We start from the raw sequence: 17,848 nt of genomic DNA, 5'->3' as shown, positions 1-17,848 counted from the left end.
TGAGGATTTTTAAGATCTACCCTACTAGAGTAGTTTTGAAATCTGGTGGTTTAAGTCTTCTAACTTTGTTTGTAAGAGAGTCTAGACTATTCTAGGACTTTCACATTTATATAATTATTATATTAAATACTATATAAATGTAAGAATCTGGTTGTCAATTTCCACCGCCCCCCCCCAAAAAAAAGTCCCTGCAGTGATTTCAGTGGCAATTGCCACTGATCATCTTTGTCTTGATCCCAACTTGGGAGAAATTATTAAGTATGATATTAGCTGTAGTTTTGTTTACTGGGGTTTTTTTTGGCAGAAATGCTTTATCAGATTGAGAATGCTCCCTTCTCTTCCTCTTTTGTTTAGAATTTTTACCATAAATGGATGCTGAATTTTATCAACTAAAAAGTTACCGTATTTTAAAAATATGGCAATTGAGTTACCATATTTTTTTATCTTTTATTCTGTCAATACAATGAACTGCATAAATTGATTTTAAAATGTTAAAACAGGGGCTTCTCTGGTGGCGCAGTGGTTGGGAGTCTGCCTGCCAATGCAGGGGACACGGGTTCGAGCCCTGGTCTGGGAAGATCCCACATGCCACGGAGCAACTAGGCCCGTGAGCCACAACTACTGAGCCTGCGCATCTGGAGCCTGTGCTCCGCAACGGGAGAGGCCGCGACAGTGAGAGGCCCGCGCACCGCGATGAAGAGTGGGCCCCGCTCGCCGCAACTGGAGAAAGCCCTCGCACAGAAATGAAGACCCAACACAGCCATAAATAAATAAATAAATTAAAATAAATTAAAATGTTAAAACATCTTTGCATTCCTGAAATAAACCACATTTGGTCACGATGTACTATTCTTTTCTTATATTACTAGATTTGATTTGCTGACATTTTGTTTAGAATTTTCAGGGAATTCCATGGGGGTCCAGTGGTTAGAACTCTGCACTTTCACTGCTGTGGGCCTGGGTTCCACCCCTCTTTGGGAACTCTGGCCCGCAAGCCATGCTGCAGCCAGAAAAAAAAAAGAAGAAGAATTTTCACAACTATGTTTATTAGGGATATTGGGCTATAATTTTCTTTTACTATAATGTTGTGACAGATTTGGTATCAAGGTTATATTAACTTCTTAAAACAGGTTTGGAAATGATCCCTCTTCCTCATGAGTTTGGGTAGATTAGTATCACTTCTTCCTTTAACATTTAGAGGAATTCCCCCCTAAGATCTCTTGGGCTTGAGGGTTTTTTGTGGGAAGACCTTTAAAAAAATCAAAACAGCTATTGAGATATAATTCACATACCAGAGAATTCCCTCATTTAAAGTGTACAATTCAACAGTTTTTAGTGTATTCACAGAGCTGTACAGCCATCACCACAATCAATTTTAGAACATTTTCATCATCCCCCATCAAAAACCCCACACACACTATCAGCCACCTCTCACTTTCTCCAGAACTCCCCAACCCTAGGCAACCACAGATCCATTTTCTGTTTCTTTAGATCTGCCTATTCTGAACATTTCATAGAAATGGAATTATATAATACATAGTAGGAAGGTTTTTAATTATAGATTCAATTTGGCTAACAGGTATAGAGGTATAAAGATTTTCTATTTCTTCTTGTGTTCCTTTCGGTAAATCATATTTTTCAAGAATTTTGTCCGTTTCATCTCAGTTGTCAATAATATTGGCATAATGTTGTAAGTGATCTTTTTATGATTTTAATTTTTGTATGATCTTTTGTGAAGTCCCCTTTTCTATTCATTTTATTGGTAATTTATATCTTCTTTTTTCCCCTGATCAGTCTTTCTTAGGAGCTCTTTTGTTTTCTTTTTAATCTTTTCCAAAAATCAACTTTTGGGTTTGCTGATTTTCACTATCATATGTCTGCCTTTTCTTCTGCTTATTGGTCACATTTTTCTGGACATTGTATATATTTCCTGGATATTGTACATAAATGAACAGCAAAGATTGAAGTTGTGTTATTTTTCACCAGAAGGGAATCACGCTTTTCCTCTGTTAGAGAGTTGAGCTGGGTGAGAACGGGGATGCAGCTGTAGTTAGAGGCAGTTCTCTTCTGGTTTTCAACGTCTTGAAGGTGAGACTGCTTCTTCTAGCAGGAATTTGTCTCCTAAGCTTCATAAAACTGTGGGAGCTTTCACTATGCCTTTTCAACCCATACTCATCCAATGTCCCCAGGGGTTAAATAGAAAGGCCAGAGATCTCACCTCACCTAGGGAGGCCTTTTCTCTCTCTGTTTTGTTCAGATCTATTTATATAGTCAGAGGAATTTTGTCCTCTTATATTGGTGGCTTTTAGTATCTTTTTAAACATAATTTTCTAATTTATTTTTGTTCTAGTGGTGCAGTGGGATTGATAACATGCTACTAGCTATTACATTCTATCCAAAAGTGAAAATTCCCTGGATAGCTTTTTAAAGAGATATAAGTTACTAAAATCACTTTCCTTCAAACATCTAACTAAACTGGAAAGCTAACAAAACGTTAAATATATGGCTGTTATAACTTGCACATTCATTTTAGGGATATTGAACCTATGCACAGTGGTTGCACTATTATAGGTTGTATACACTTTACAGCATATTAGGGTTCCTTGTATAACCAAAATATATGATACATCTATGACCTCTGTATGAGAGGCAGTGGGCAACAGCAGAAAGAACACTAAATCCTTGATAGTCAGAATACTGAGCTTTAACCTGAACTCGCAAAACGCTAGACCAGGAAAATATAGTGAGCACTAATTTCCTGGAGAACATGTGAAATAAATGCTCTCTAAACTCCTCATTTTACCTGTTTTAATATTAGGACATGTTTTACTCATTCATAAGACAAAAATGTCAGGTGTAAGTGAGATGAACACCTGAGCATCTGCTCTCAGATTCAATAGAACCTACCAATGTTTGCGGGGGGGTTGTATAAATTTATTTATTTTTGGCTGCATTGGGTCTTCGTTGCTGTGTGCGGGCTTTCTCTAGTTGCAGCGAGCAGGGGCTACTCTTCGTTGTGGTGCACAGGCTTCTCATTATAGTGGCATCTCTTGTTGCGGAGCACGGGCTCTAGGCGCGCAGTCTTCAGTAGTTGCAGTACATGGGCTCGGTAGCTGTGGCTCACAGGCTCTAGAGCGCAGGCTCAGCAGTTGCGGAGCGCAGGCTCAGCATTTGCGGCGCACAGGCTTAGTTGCTCCGCGGCATGTGGGATCTTCCCGGACCAGGGCTTGAACCTGTGTCCCCTGCATTGGCAGGCGGATTCTTAACCACTGTTAAGAATTGGCCATTGGCCACCATTGGCCACCAGGGAAGTCCCCTACCAGTGTTTTAGAAGTACCTCTCGTTACCTTCTCCCTCCCTCCTTTCCTAAGAAGTATCCATTATCCTGAATTTTGGGCTTCTCATTTCCTCAATTTATAATTTTTGTTGATTGTTTTTTGTCTTTTGGCCACACCATGTGGCTTGTGGGATCTTAGTTCTCTGACCAGGGGTCAAACCTAGGCCCTCAGCAGTGAAAGTGGAGTCCTAACCACTGGACTGCTGGGGAATTTCCCCTCAATTTGTCATTTTTCCCACATCTGTAGGCTATCCCCAAAGAATAAAGTGTTTGATTTAAAGGTATTTAAACTTTACATAGCTTTATACTGCACAAGATCCTCGGCAACCTATTTTTCCCCTCAAACTTCATGCTTGTGAGATGTGACAAGGTGATGTGGGTAGTTGTAATGAAAGACCTAATTCTTGTCCCAAAGTTTTGTGCTTCAGTTTCCACCACTACAAATACACGAGGAGAGTTTAAATTGAATCGTCTCTCAATTCTCTCCAGATCTGAAATTCTAATTCTACTTTTTACAATAAATATAGAGGTGTACAGTTTACTCCAAAAATATAGCGCTAATCATAATTATGATTTATCTGAGGTTGACTCATTGATCAGAAACACAACCCCATGGGAAATGTGTCATGGAGTCATTTTCAGACATTTTGGCAAAATTTAAAGATTACCTGAACATGAATCTTCAGTATGTAAGACAAATCATTTTAATACCAGGTTTGAAGCAGCACAGGCCACTGATGATGAGAAAAGGCAGAATTCACAATGCAAAAATGCAAAGTTTATTTTCTTAAATAAAATACTATATTCATATCTATACAAATAATTATTACAACCATTAAAATGTTACATTTACCAATAAAAATTTCAAAACTTTAAACAAGAGCATGGTTCAGAATATTCACACCCTAATACAATGCATTTGTAAAAAGATGTCAAAATAAACAGGACCTATTCTTATTTACAACTGTAGGACAATCCTGACCATATTATACATATCTGCTCTCGATTCTATTACAAAACAAATTAGCTCCCATTAGAATTATAAACCAGGTAATTTACAGTAATAGGACACAGTGCACAGCAGACATTGCTGGCGTGAGAATAGTTACAAATATTACATACACTACTGAAAGCACTACAGTTAGATCTTTTCTGGTGACTGCCCTACAGTAAGCTTCTCACCCAGTGTATCTATAAATAATTTGTGAAGGTAACTATGTTCTCAGATTTTTCCACCCACTTTTACTGAAATGAATATATGTGTATATGGATATATATATATATATATATATATATATATATATATATATATCTCCTGTTGAAAGTGGAAGCAAATCTTTTCTTCACAGTAACACAACTGCAGCATTTTAAGCAACACTGTCTGGTCCCTTTCTTCTTGGAAGATCAACAGTTCAACTCCCCCTAAAAGTTACCAATATAGTCATGTCCAGTGCCTCACAGATGAAAAACGGTTTTAAGACTTAGGGGATGGAGGAACAGAGGTCCAGAAAAGTGAAGAGGGGACTGACATGGAGTAAACTTTAAGTTCCTATGACATAGTATGGTGTATAGCTGTACACACAACTGAGGGAAAAAAATTAATGATCATCTTTTCAAAAAAGTGTTAACAAATGAAGAGTTGTCTTCTATGTCTCATGAGATCCCTAGTGACAGATTATGCGGTCATCCAAAATAACACCAATTTGGATACTATCCCCAATATTATCAACCCAGGTTGGCTCGTGTTTATGAAGCATCTGAACACAGGCATGCGCCAGAAAACGATTACAGTTGACAGGGTTTGTGCAAATCTAGAAAGAAGAATGTTGAATGGCCACCACATACAAGCTCTGAGTTTAAAGGGAGTCTTGCATCTAACTAGTAAGTTTTTTACAAGATCGGCTTTAAAGATGGCTCAGAGAATGTTAAGGCAACAGTGAGAAACATCAGCTGTACTTGTCATCTAGGTGTTTGATTACACAGCATGTACCATCCCGGCCGGTTCTTTGCTGTAACAGAGGAGTGAGTGAGCAGTATGTTCCAATAGCTGGTCCTAGGACCAGAGGCACAGTTGCAGGTAAAGTGCAGTCTCAGGGTAGCGGCATGCGGGCACAAGTAGAAGCTCTGTGTCCAAGAAGTTCCTCAACACTTCTTCCCAGAACACCTGGATTGCCTCAATCTGAACCTGATGTCCCCCACAGACTCTAGTAGAAACACTCTTAGGCTCACACAGGAAGTGTAGAATGCAGGGAGAATATTGTTAAGTAAAAAAAGGACCCTTTTCTGTTGAACTCTGGAGGAAGGAGAAATGGTATCCTTCAGCCAAAAAGGTATCAGAGAAGAAACTAATTTCTGGCCGTTAATTTGCATAAAGGTATCATAAAATCATCACTTATTATTATTGCCCTCTGGAAGTACACAGCCATAGGTCATTATCTCTGGGCAAAGGCAGATTTAGAGAGACAACAGAATTAGAACAACGACTTCCAGGTTCCGAAGGATATCAACCCAAAGCCATCTGATTTTTGTACCACCTTTGCCCTTTCTTAACTCCTCCATGGGGGGGAAGAAAAAAAAACAACTCTCCCAAACAAGGGACAGAACTATATGGCACATTAAACATTTTCAATCGGTCGTGAACTACTTTTGTTTCGAGAAATTCTTGTTGCCCCTTAATAGAATAAGAGATATAATGGCTTCCAAAGGCAGGCATTTGGGAATCACTGATTTGGAAGTATGAGTCCCTATCACACACCGATCCAATAGACACTGGACCCAATAAATGTTTCAAGGCAGAGGAGTAATCATCCTTCTAAGGAAATGACCAGATTCCCTGCCACCTGTTTGACATGGAGCAGATGGAAGAAAATAAGAGCCTAAGTACTTATGTATCAAAGGAAGGATAAAGCTAAGAAGATGCATATTAATGAGTCTTTACCATTTCTCAAATTTTAAAAACTTCACTCCCATTAAAATGTATTTCTACATTTTTTTGGAGTATAAATCTTAGCCTCTCCATGAAATGGCCAATGTTAGAAGAGCAAGGAAAACGAATTATCTTTAAAATGTTTAAATAATTTTGTATATTAAGAAGCCTGATTTTTTTTTTTTTTTTTTTTTTTTTTTTTGCGGTACACGGGCCTCTCACTCTTGTGGCTTCTCCCGTTGCGAAGCACAGGCTCCGGACCCGCAGGCTCAGCGCCCATGGCTCACGGGCCTAGCCGCTCCGCGGCATGTGGGATCTTCCCGGACCAGGGCACGAACCCATGTCCCCTGCATCGGCAGGCGGACTCTCAACCACTGCGCCACCAGGGAAGCCCAAGAAGCCTGATTTTTAAAAGTTGATCCTCACTGCAATTCACCCTGATATGTGACTGAAAATCACTGAAAAAGAACATTCCTTCCTCGTTCTTCTCTTCCCAAAGTTCTGATACATTACATTTTATAAATCATGATCACTCTGGAATTTGCACTCCTTACTTAGAAAAAGGGTGCCATCTCTGGTACACCCCAAAGGTCTTAAAATAAAAATAAAAATAAACTTCCTGGAGCAGTATAAAACATCCCAAAACAACCTGTATGTACCAAAAAAGAAAAAGAAATGACATCAAAGTTGATTTCTTTTATCCATGATTGACACATTAGAAGTTTTTACATGATGAGAAATCTGAAAATTTTCACCTCATCAGAAGTTGCTATGTAAAATGTTTAGAGGAATCAACCACTTTCTGAAGCTGCTTCTATGTGAGCAATAACACTACGAGAGAGAAATGATTTAATCAGTGACTCTCACTTATGACTCATACCTAAGTTAGTGTATTTCTAGAAATTACAAATTTATCTGTGGAAATGGTTTTACATTCTATAGACATATATTAGCAAGCCATGAATAACACTAAATTTACTATAACAAAAATTGACTATGTTCTCTGCCATTCCTTTGCCAAAAATTATACCCAGAGATCGTTAGATATTAAATAATAAATTTCCTCCCCCAGATCATATAGCTCTAATTATCAAATACTTAATACTGCTGGTAAATCTAATATACTCGGGCTTCCCTAGTGGTGCAGTGGTTGAGAGTCCGCCTGCCGATGCCGGGGACACGGGTTCGTGCCCCGGTCCGGGAGGATCCCACATGCCACGGAGCGGCTGGGCCCATGAGCCATGGCCGCTGAGCCTGCGCGTCCGGAGCCTGTGCTCCGCAACGGGAGAGGCCACAACAGTGAGAGGCCCACGAACCGCAAAAACAAACAAACAAAAATCTCATATACTCGTGCTTATAAATCAAGTAAGATTACTGTGCTCTGAACATTTTCAGAATTGAGTTTGTGTATAAAATGATCTCTTACATACATACATACATGTCTGTAAGATAATTAGAGCTACATGTAAGCAGGAGCCAAATTATTTGCAGATGGTCTATCTTTCCTCCAATGGTCAAATAAGCCTTACTTAGGGGGTAGAGACTCTTTTTGGGATCAAAGTGTTATATTCCTGGAATGAAAGCTCTGAGGAATGTAAATGCTATCTCTGAAGAGAGCTGAGCAGAAAAATACAATTGAGGCAACAGAGAAATATCTGCAAGTACCAGGCTTGGGGCCTTTCCGCTGAATGTTCAAATCGAGCTTCTTCTTAGCCTGTTACCTTAGTTCCAATTCTAACAGTCTCCAGTTCTTCAGAACTCAATAGCCACTGTGTGTGTGTTGGCGGGTACAGGAGCAGGAGGGGGAGACAGAGAGAGAAAGACAAGGTGAGAAAGAGAGAGGGAGGAAGGGAGGGAGGGAGAATGAATAGCTGAACACATTGAAACCAGTCCTTGAAATGAGCAGACTGGACCTTTCAAGAACAAAGAAAAACTTGAATGTTAAAGCTTAAAACTCAGGGGTTTTTTTTAAGTTATAAACCTCACATATTTTTTCTCAATTGACTACTGTGTTTATCTGCTGTCTTGTTTAAGTAACTTATTCATGATGCTCTCCTATTCCTCCCCATGAGCGTTTTGAAGGGAGAAAATACAAACATTTTTCTTATTTTTTTTTGCCCCCAGGAGGCTGCCTCAGCTGGCAGCAGGAAGAGACGGGAAAATTTGGTGAGAACAGTTGAAGAGGCACAGATGACCCTTTTGCTGAGTCTTTAATAGAGGTATTCACTGGAGTTAACTGCTCTAACCAAGCCTTAGGAGGCTTTTTTTTAAGGAAAAAAAAAAAAAAAAAATTCTGGTCCGTGGGTTCACTTTGCTAACAGAGTAGACAGAACAGTTTATATCTCCCGCTCCATCCCATTTTTGGCAGACTATAACAACAAAAAAAACTAATGGGCTTGAGAATGTGAGTACATATAATTGTTTTCTTAATTTTTAATTAAATTTTCAAAATTCAATTCATGAATTTTGAATATATTTTTAAAATTCATTATTAACTTCAGCGGGGATTTTAAAAAACGCTACATCAAGTTCTTCTACACTTCAGCAGGTCTCAGGTCCCAATTCCTCATTTTCAGATGGCAGGCCTATTTTTAAAGAGCCAGTTTATACTTTAAAATCTATGTCCGAGTACACACACGCTCACAAACATGGACATATGCAAAGACAATTTTTTGAAGCACCATTTCACATCTACCATCAGGAAAAATAATGAACAAATTTATCTTCTCATTGTAATTCTACTATGAAGGGTAATAATGCAATATACAATGCCATATTTTAAATATAAATATCAGTAATGAAAATACTGACAGAGCTTAAGACTCTGTTCAGAAATATTTTTAAAGTAAGGCTCAAATAACTGTAGATTCCAAACACGCTATTTACTGATCAGTCCGTAATGATTAAGCAAATATAAACTTACCTCAAGATCAAATAAATAGAAGAGAATTCTACAACAAAACTCAATGAATGAAACAATCTTTAACTGAACACATGCAAAACTCCACAATACCACTGCTTTTATCCTTATGGCCTGATGCAAAATGCAAGTACAAAATGGAGAACATCTATGTACTTTGCTTTTTAGCTTTCCACTTTTAAGGCTACTTGTTTAAGGAAGACCTTTGCTTTACAGGATCTTGGCACATTAAAGGATAACATGGCTCCCTAATTTGGAGAACAAGACATGACATTCAGATAATTTATGAATTGTTATAATTAAGAAAGAAGCCTCTACCTAAACCAAACCTTGGGAATACAGGTTGATTAAACAACTCATTTATTTGCTAACTGCTTGACTTGAATCATGGACATTCATTCTACATTAAGTCAACACCTGCCATGGGTAAGAAACTGTTCTAGATGCTGACACTGGCCCATACTTGGTTATGAGCCATTGTGTTATATCGAACTGTCTGTATTTTTGGAAAGCAACTCAATCAGCTCAACTATCTATTTTACAAATTATCAACAATCAAGTTTAAAATCTAGGTTCCTTCCTACCACCCAGGACACACCAAGATGATCTCCCTCAACTTCCAGCCGATTAATATCTAGGGCATGTCAGATTACAGATCAAACTTGAAAATGTAAATCTGCTTGGAAAATTTAAAAAGTACACCATGCAGTTAAAAATGAAAGATAATTTGTTTTCAACAACCCAGTATTTGCCTCATCTCTGACACGGCTTCCCTACATTCAGAAGATAACTGACAATTGATTATACAAACACAAGGAGATATATTCACACAATCTCTCTCTTCCTATGCACATGTGTGAATACACACACAAATACATTTGTAACCTCACCCATTACATTTATGTTTAGTCAGTCAGTATTTAAACAGCTGAACTGCAATCATGACCTAAAATATGGCTTATGTTGTGGGCAGGTCTGTTTGAGGACTGCTTGGAAGAGTCCGAGGCAGAGGAGTTTGCTATCGTAAGCAAAGGTGACATTGCTGAGCCGTCAGGGAGAGCTGTAGCTATTTCTGGAAACAAAGATGTCATATTAAAATTGGATAAGTGAGAGTTGGTCATGTGCATTGGGGGCATGTCAGGGAGAAGAGGAAAACTTGGTTGAGCAAAACCAACAGGTCTGGGAGGAGATAAAATTGATCCAAATCGGTTATTCAAACTTCCACTGTTTACCTTCTCTGTGCTAGGATTCGAGAACATTTGATTAGAAAAATAGGGGATTGAAATATCATTGGACAGTGTAGGATGAGCAGGAGAGTATGGGGGATAGAAGGAGGGGAGAGTATTTTGGGGATCTACAGGGATGAGGGCTGGAGTTCGAGTGGCACTAGGCTGAGTAACCTGTGGAATGAAAGAAGCATTAGCATTTATTGGTGGATTCATGCCACCCTCAGGAATAAATGGAAAACCAAAATTTTGTGATAGTGTATGCTGGTCAGGTGCTGAATTATCATTAGGTACTTGTGGGCCATCAGGCATGAAACGAACAATACTTCCTCTCTTTTCTGTAGTGGGTTGTTGGCGTCCGAGAATCATACTGCCACTAGTAGACAGAGGAAGATGGGGAAGACTTGGATCAAAGACATTACTGTGTCTTTGGTTTCCAGAGCGATTCCTTTCAGGTTGACGAATTTTGGAACCGCTGCTGTCTTGCAAGGGATGCCTTGATCGCTGAGGAACTGAAGAACTAGTCTGACGTACAGGAGGCCCTTGGTCAGCATTTCCGTGAGACACAGACGGATGCGGCAAACCTGGCCTTGCAACCCCGTGCATGTTGGTTGTGACTGGAGGGTTCATGTGGCCCTTGGTCCCGTGACTGTCAGTGATCCTCATGGGATTGGACTTCTGTACAGAAACGTTGGGACTTGTGTTTCGACCTTGAATATCTCCCGAGGAAGAAGAACTCGAAAATGGAATATTCAAAGTGCTGTTCCTGGTGTTAATTGCACCCAGGGACATGTCACAACTCTCCCTATTCTGACTCTCACTCTCTCTTCTAATATGGACACTTTCATGAGCTGGGGGACAATTATATTCGATTGCGGAGGAGGGACCACACTGTGTATTCCTCTGATGCTCTGGGAGTGATCTCTGGCTCCCAATGACCTGATCACCCAGGTGAGGGGCAAGTAAACTCTGCATGAAACTTTGGTGACATGTATTTTCACTGTCCCTTGGTGGGACAGCATTTCCTGTTGGGATGCTCTGAACTGGTGGGTAAGGTAATCTCTTTTGGCGGTCAATTGGTGGTGGACCAGGGTTTTGACTAATTCGAAAAGCCTGGGACTGCATACTCCTCAAGGACGACACAGGGTTACCTATTTCATTATTTCTTGAAGACTGTACTTCAAAATTACTCTGGGGCTGCTGACTGGCTCCGCTTGGCTTAAATGTCTGACAGTCAGAAAGGCGGATATCTGAGGTAACAGTATGGTCCACACGACCCTGCATATTATGAATGGCCAAACTCTTATTTCTGGGAACATCAAGGTAGCTTCTCATTTCAAGCTGATCTGAAATTCTGGAGCCCTGAATCGATATACCCATTCTCTGCTCTGAATTGGAAGATGACTTTCCAATGAGTGCCTCTGCAGAGTAACTTGAAACTCTGTTTCTCTCTGGCCTGTGTGGAGTACAAGTCATGTCTGAAGGTCTCGTCACAATACTCGGTTGGGACACCATTTGCTGCTCTATGCCTCTTGATGTCAGAAGCCTCTGTATTGGATTATGCCCAGATACGTGTTCAGAAGAAAGCCCCGCACCTTGTTGCCGGCTTCCCACATCCTGCTGGTGCATGATGTCTTGACTGAGATGGTTATGGTGACTCCGGCTTGTGGAAGGGTTTTCACGACTCTTCTCTGGCTGGGAGCTTCCAAAGTGTTGCTGCATCTGTTGCTGCATCTGCTGATGGTGGGGGTGTGGCTGACCGCTCTTGGGTCGGGATTGGTCAGTTCCATGGTGCTTGGGTTGTAGAGAAAGCTGAGAGGCCTGAGTGCCCTGAATGAGAGTCCTCTTTTTCTGCATCTGAACTTCCTGTTGCAGGGCTCTCTGTTGGTGGACGTGGGGCTGAGAGTGGACAGAGCTCTCCGCGTGAGGTACGTGATGCTGCAGTTGATATAAGTGATGCCTCTCTCTTAACTGTCCCACTTGCTGCTGCTGCTGCTTTAAGTAGAGATGGTTACTATGCAGGTGAGGCACCCCTTGAGCTGGCACATGCTGCTGCAGGGCCTGCAGATGTTGGTTGGCCTGCGTTTGCTGCTGCTCAGCCACGGAAGGCTGTGAATTGCACTGAACCTCAGTTTGCCTCAATGCAGGGGCCACAAAGTTGTTACCAGGTGGGAATAACCGCGTAAGGCCGTCTCCATGTGCTGGGTTGCTAATAGGCACAACTGAGTTTGAAGAGTTGGGAGGGATTTGACTAACCATCATTTGAGTTTGGTCGGAAATGCTGTCTGGAGTTCGGCTCATCAGGGACAGACCTTCAAGCCGGAGGGGAGCCGGCTGACAATGCTTTTGACGTTTAGCTGAAGACAGTAAAAGGTCATCTTGGACAGCACGCTTAGCAGAGTTTTTACGGCTTTCATGACTTGGCTTTAAGAGTGGCTCTTGAATCTGTGGATTTGGTATGGTACCAGCCATAGTATTTAGCTGTTCTTGGGAGTATTCGGTCATCAGAGATGGTCCAGGAGGCTGACTGCCATAGGAGCTAGGTGAAACCGTCAGATTAACTGTTGCAGGAACAGCTGTTTGCTCTGAAGTTTGGGATAAACCAGCGCAGCTGACCAGAGGATGGCTGATGCTGCTCTGATGGATAAGATTATTCACACTTAAACTGGTGATGCTTGGTGGCTGAGAAGTCGAAACCTGTAAAGAGGCAGTTGATGTTTTCATTCCTATAGAACAACTTGGTTTTTCAAGGGGCCGACCCACAGTTGCTTCAATTGAATCCTGAGAATTAAATTCATTTGGTGTTGCTTCTGCCTGTCCTGGGCCATTCTCTTTAGATATCTGTGTTTTGAAAGGCTGGTCTCCCTCTAAAGAGGATGCTTCAGAAGGCTTTGAAGGAACTTCCCTTACATCAGCCTGGGTGCCAGCTCTTCCCTTCTCAAGGTTCTCCTGGTCAAAAATAGCTCTTGCTGCAAGAGCAACTATATCAGTTTGCTCTACAAAGGTACAGCTGTCACAAGTATTAGTCGTTGCATTGCTGGTGACATCCTCTCTAGTTGTTTCAGGAAGCATGGATGCAACTGAGAAGCTATGACTACTGCCAGAGCTGGTTGACATGGGGGAGTCAGCCTGCCTACTGGTGAGCAAAGAACCATTAATAACCTCCTGATCAGGGATGCAGGAATGATGCTGTCCTGGATCTCTGTCATCACTGCTCATCAGTAATAGCTCCTGTTTGGGATGTAAATCAACACTTGAATGGACTATTTTAGAATTTTCTGAAGAAAAGTCAGGATGGTCCACCTGGACTGAAAGAGATGATTTCTGAGGGTCTTTTTCTTTAGCAAGATCAGATAGCAATGCAGTTAAACCCTGCCCCTTTAAGAGACCTGTGGTTTGCACTGTAGCTGATGAATCTTGCTCAGTCCTGCAAGGTTCAGCAATGACTCCTACCTCAGAAACACAGTCATTACTTGCAGTGCTCGTGGCAGATGACAAATCAGAAACCTGAGAAACCAAAACGTGGGGATCGTTTGCAGACGAAATCAACACACTGGCTGAAGTGCAGGATTTGGCAGCATCTGGCAATGCCAAACTAGTTGGTGGCTTATCCTGAGATGTCTCTCGTTGGAAAACGGGGAGAGAATCTTTGGATTTTGCTGGGGCCATTGTAAAATGTTCACTTGTTACAGATTCTTGGGAGGATGAGCTAGACTCTTCTGCTGACTTAGATTTGGGTATGGACTCAGGTATCACTGATTCAGAATTCAGAACATCCAAAGAATGTGAGCCAGAAACACTTACACTATTTGCCTGGGACATAGTGACAGATGGTAACACACCAGGGAGGCTGTCGAGAAGTCCATCATTACACGATGGCTCTGTGGAGCCTTCGGTGCTGGGGCAGTCTAACTTACCCACATCTCTGGCTGGATTCAGAGTGCAGGCTGACTTATTAGTGGCTAAGTGTTTCTTGACACTCGGCTTCTTATTCAGCCTTTTGGGCTTCATGTTAGGCAAATAAGCTACAGTGTTCATTGAGGGAGTAGTCACTAGATTATACGTACTGGGTAGTGTGGCTGAATTCTCCCTTGTCATGGGAGATGCTACAGCTGTTGTTAATGAAACACAGTTAGCTGGGGTGGTTTGACTATTTGCAGCAGTTTGAGGATTGGCAGGCTGGCTAACAGACAGTTGTACACAGCTTTGCCCAGCCATCTGCGATATGCTTTGATTGAGGCTGGCCAAAGCGCCAAATGTATTCAGGGCAACATTGGTATTTGGATCTTCGCTGGTGGTGGGTTGAATAATTTGCATAGGGGTTTGACTTGTAGTTCCTGATGAAGACATCACAGGCTGCAAAGCAAAGAGCTGTCCATTTAAAGAAATGGTTTGAGGCTGTTGTTGGTTTGACATGGTTACAGAAAAAGTTTGTGTTGAATTAGATGCTGATAAAGATGAAGGTCTTGGTAATATGTGGACAAGGTGCTTTCCTCCAAAACTCTGTGGGGTCGAAACATTTTGCACTGAATTGTTAGAACCTATGATAGCACTGGCTCCATTGACAGGGAGTCGAACAGAACCGGGAGGTGGAGCAGAGAGGAGTGGCAAAGGGTTCTGATTAGCTGCCTGTATGATGACTATCTGTTGACCTACTGTTTGGTTGGGAACCTCTGCCCTCATCATTGTTGGGCACGGGGTGGTGCTGGGTGGCTGAAGAATGATAACGTTTTGATTAGCAGGAGCTGCGTTAACAGCCGACCCAACTGGCTGAGCCATCTGAATCACTTGCATTGCTGAATTCAATGGAAGGATACTTTTTGGAGGCTGAGATTTAACCTGTGGCTGGGCAATCAGTGACTGCATAGGTAAAGATGGACAAGAAGGCAAGGTTACAACTACTTGCTCAACTGGCTGCCCATCTGCTGGAAAGGAATTATTCAAGTTGATGCCTGTAGCCACACATCTACTGTGGTTGGCCGTGGTGGGGCTAGTACCAGACTCATTTAATACCGGAGTCACAGCAGAAGATGGTGTCTGGCTTAAGGGCTGAATAGTGTTTCCCGCCAGTTGCAAAGTAGTCCACGTCGTCTGCGTGTTTCCAGCTGAGGAAATTCGGGTAAGGCTATTAATGTTTTTCAAATCTGAAGCACTAACAGCTGAAGAAGGCAAAGAACAAGAAAGAGTCCAACCACTGTCCACAGGGTTTGCAGAAAGGGTGCTCACAGGGGTGGTGGTCTCCCCTCCTCCAGGGGCAGATGGGGCCACCACCGCAGTAACACTTGTCAAGTCTGCACCCTTGCTAATGCTCGCTGGACAAGAATCACCTGCAGATCTTGGAGGCTGGGAGCAAACTGTCGTGGTAACGGAAACAACAAAGTTGGTTTGAAAATCACTTCGGCACTCCTGTACGCTCAGGCAGGACTTGCTTCCTTGGTGTCCTTTAGTGGCAGCTGCTGAGCAGCTGGAGGAGATGCTTGTGGCACAAGGGACTGTTTTCTTCAATGATTTGGGGCTCTCTTGCCCATTCTTATTTTCAGAAGAATTTTGATCCTTTAGACATGTGTGCAATGAATGATGCTGGGGTGGTACAGGCCCGACAGGGACAGTGATCAGTGAGCCACTGCTGGCACCAAGCACACTCGACTCGCTTTCGGAGGTGGAAACCTCAAGAATATTTTGAGCAGAAATGGTAGCAGGAAGACAAAGAGGAACAGGCTGGTTGGCAGCCAATGCAGAAACCGTGGTCTGATGCCATGGCTTGTTTTCAGAAGGGTAAACTCCAGAAATAGACACAGGAGTCACAAGATTGCAAGTCCTCTGTACTGGCACCACATTGGCAGTTTGCTTCTGTAAATTATGACCAACGTTAAAGGTTATCCCCTGAACAGCTGTTCCCTGGCTATTTCCACCAGGCTGACTCCCGTTGGAATAAACAATGATATTCTTTTGAACCTGGTCACTGGGAATAACAACAGAGACCTTTGAGTTTTTAAGACTTCCTTTCCAGTGGATTGTGGGGTCGTCGTATAAACATATGTCATTTGCTTTTAGTAATTCAATATATCGGCCATTTTCTTTTTGAATTTCTTCCAGTTGTTTACGTAGCTTTTTAATTTCTTCAGCTACAATATCAAAAACAAAAATGAAAAAATTATCTCTAAGTGTCAATATTTATAATAATTTAAGAAATAGCTGTATACTAAACTACTGAATACTAATTTTAGCATTCTAAATACCTCAACTGAGAATCTTCAGCTCTTTTCTAATATAAGTTCTTTCTTCTTTTTAGAATGGTATCTCAAATCTCTATCCTAATCCTTTGAAAAGCATGTATCTTTAAAGGTCAACAATTCAAAGGTCAAAAATTACTCATAATGTAGAAATCTCAAAATTCAAAATAGGGCAGCAAGGAAAGACATACTGATATCATGGTAACATGCTAGGAAAATAACACTGAATATCAATATAATAGCATTTAAATGTTGCAATAACTAACATTACTTTATGGTGGTAACAGAGAGTCTTTTTTTTTTTTTGGCCCCTCTGCACGACTTTCAGGATCTCAGTTCCCCAACCAAGGACTTAACCTGGGACCACGGCAATGAAAGCCCAGAATCCTAACCACTAGGCCACCAGGGAACTCCCGACAGTCTCTTTTATAAATGGCTTTAAACTGGTTTCTATTTTACCCTTTGAAACAATAGAGACCAAGCAGAACATGTAAGAAGTAAGATGGGAGAGTGCTGAAGAAAGCACCACCAGTGAAACTTGCTTTTTCCTTGGTAGGGCCAATGTGTGTATGCTAGTGAGTAATGAAGATGTCCGTGATGCCCTACACTGTTTTAAAGGAGACAGCCTCAACCATGGATACTAAGGGTCAGCCTTGGTTGTTGGTATGTATGATCTGTGACCCTATACATCCCCACCTGACTTGCCATAGTAGGTATTCTCCCCCATTCTCTCCGCCAAAGGCAGCCGATCCTCAAGGCCAGTACCTTATAAGGTAGCCTGAAGTAACAAGTTCTTTCCCAACAAGGAGGAGATGAGACTATCAGATTGTTTTTCTCAGCTATTTAAAGAAAGAGCCACAGAAGAAAGATGCCAATGTGCTATGGACATTAGAAATTAAAGGACAATTATCATGGACCAAATAATAAAGAAGATGGTTCTCACTTATTGTGCACTTACTCTATGCCTGGTACTTTTCATTCACTGTCTCATTTAATGATAATAATAATTAACAACAACAACAGATAACATTTATTAAGCATTTACTCTTGTGCTGCGCTTTACTCTAAGTGCTTTACCTGTGTTATCTCTTTTAATCCTCATAATAACCACGAGATGGGACAACCACCTTTGTCATCATCACTTTTAGCTGTAAGAAACAGGTTCAGAGTAGCTATATAATTTGCCTAAAGTCGACTAGATAGATG

The 17,848-nt window shown here is 41.4% G+C and overlaps 1 protein-coding gene across 1 annotated transcript in view; it reads right to left on the bottom strand.

Moving 5' to 3' along the window:
• Window positions 1–10,103: 10,103 nt before the first annotated feature.
• The window catches only part of USF3 (upstream transcription factor family member 3), a gene marked incomplete at its 3' end in the record, with an annotated part of 45,875 nt that continues 38,130 nt past the window's right edge, over window positions 10,104–17,848 (bottom strand). The window contains exon 7 of the mRNA XM_079704402.1: window positions 10,104–16,534. Coding sequence (XP_079560528.1) covers window positions 10,104–16,534 — 6,431 coding nt within the window. The remainder of the gene's footprint in view (window positions 16,535–17,848) is intronic.

The sequence above is a fragment of the Hyperoodon ampullatus genome (assembly GCF_949752795.1).
Source record: "Hyperoodon ampullatus genome assembly, chromosome: 5".
Lineage (NCBI taxonomy): Eukaryota > Metazoa > Chordata > Mammalia > Artiodactyla > Ziphiidae > Hyperoodon > Hyperoodon ampullatus.
Note: the sequence above shows the minus strand (reverse complement) of the source record. Positions and strands in the feature narration are given on the sequence as shown.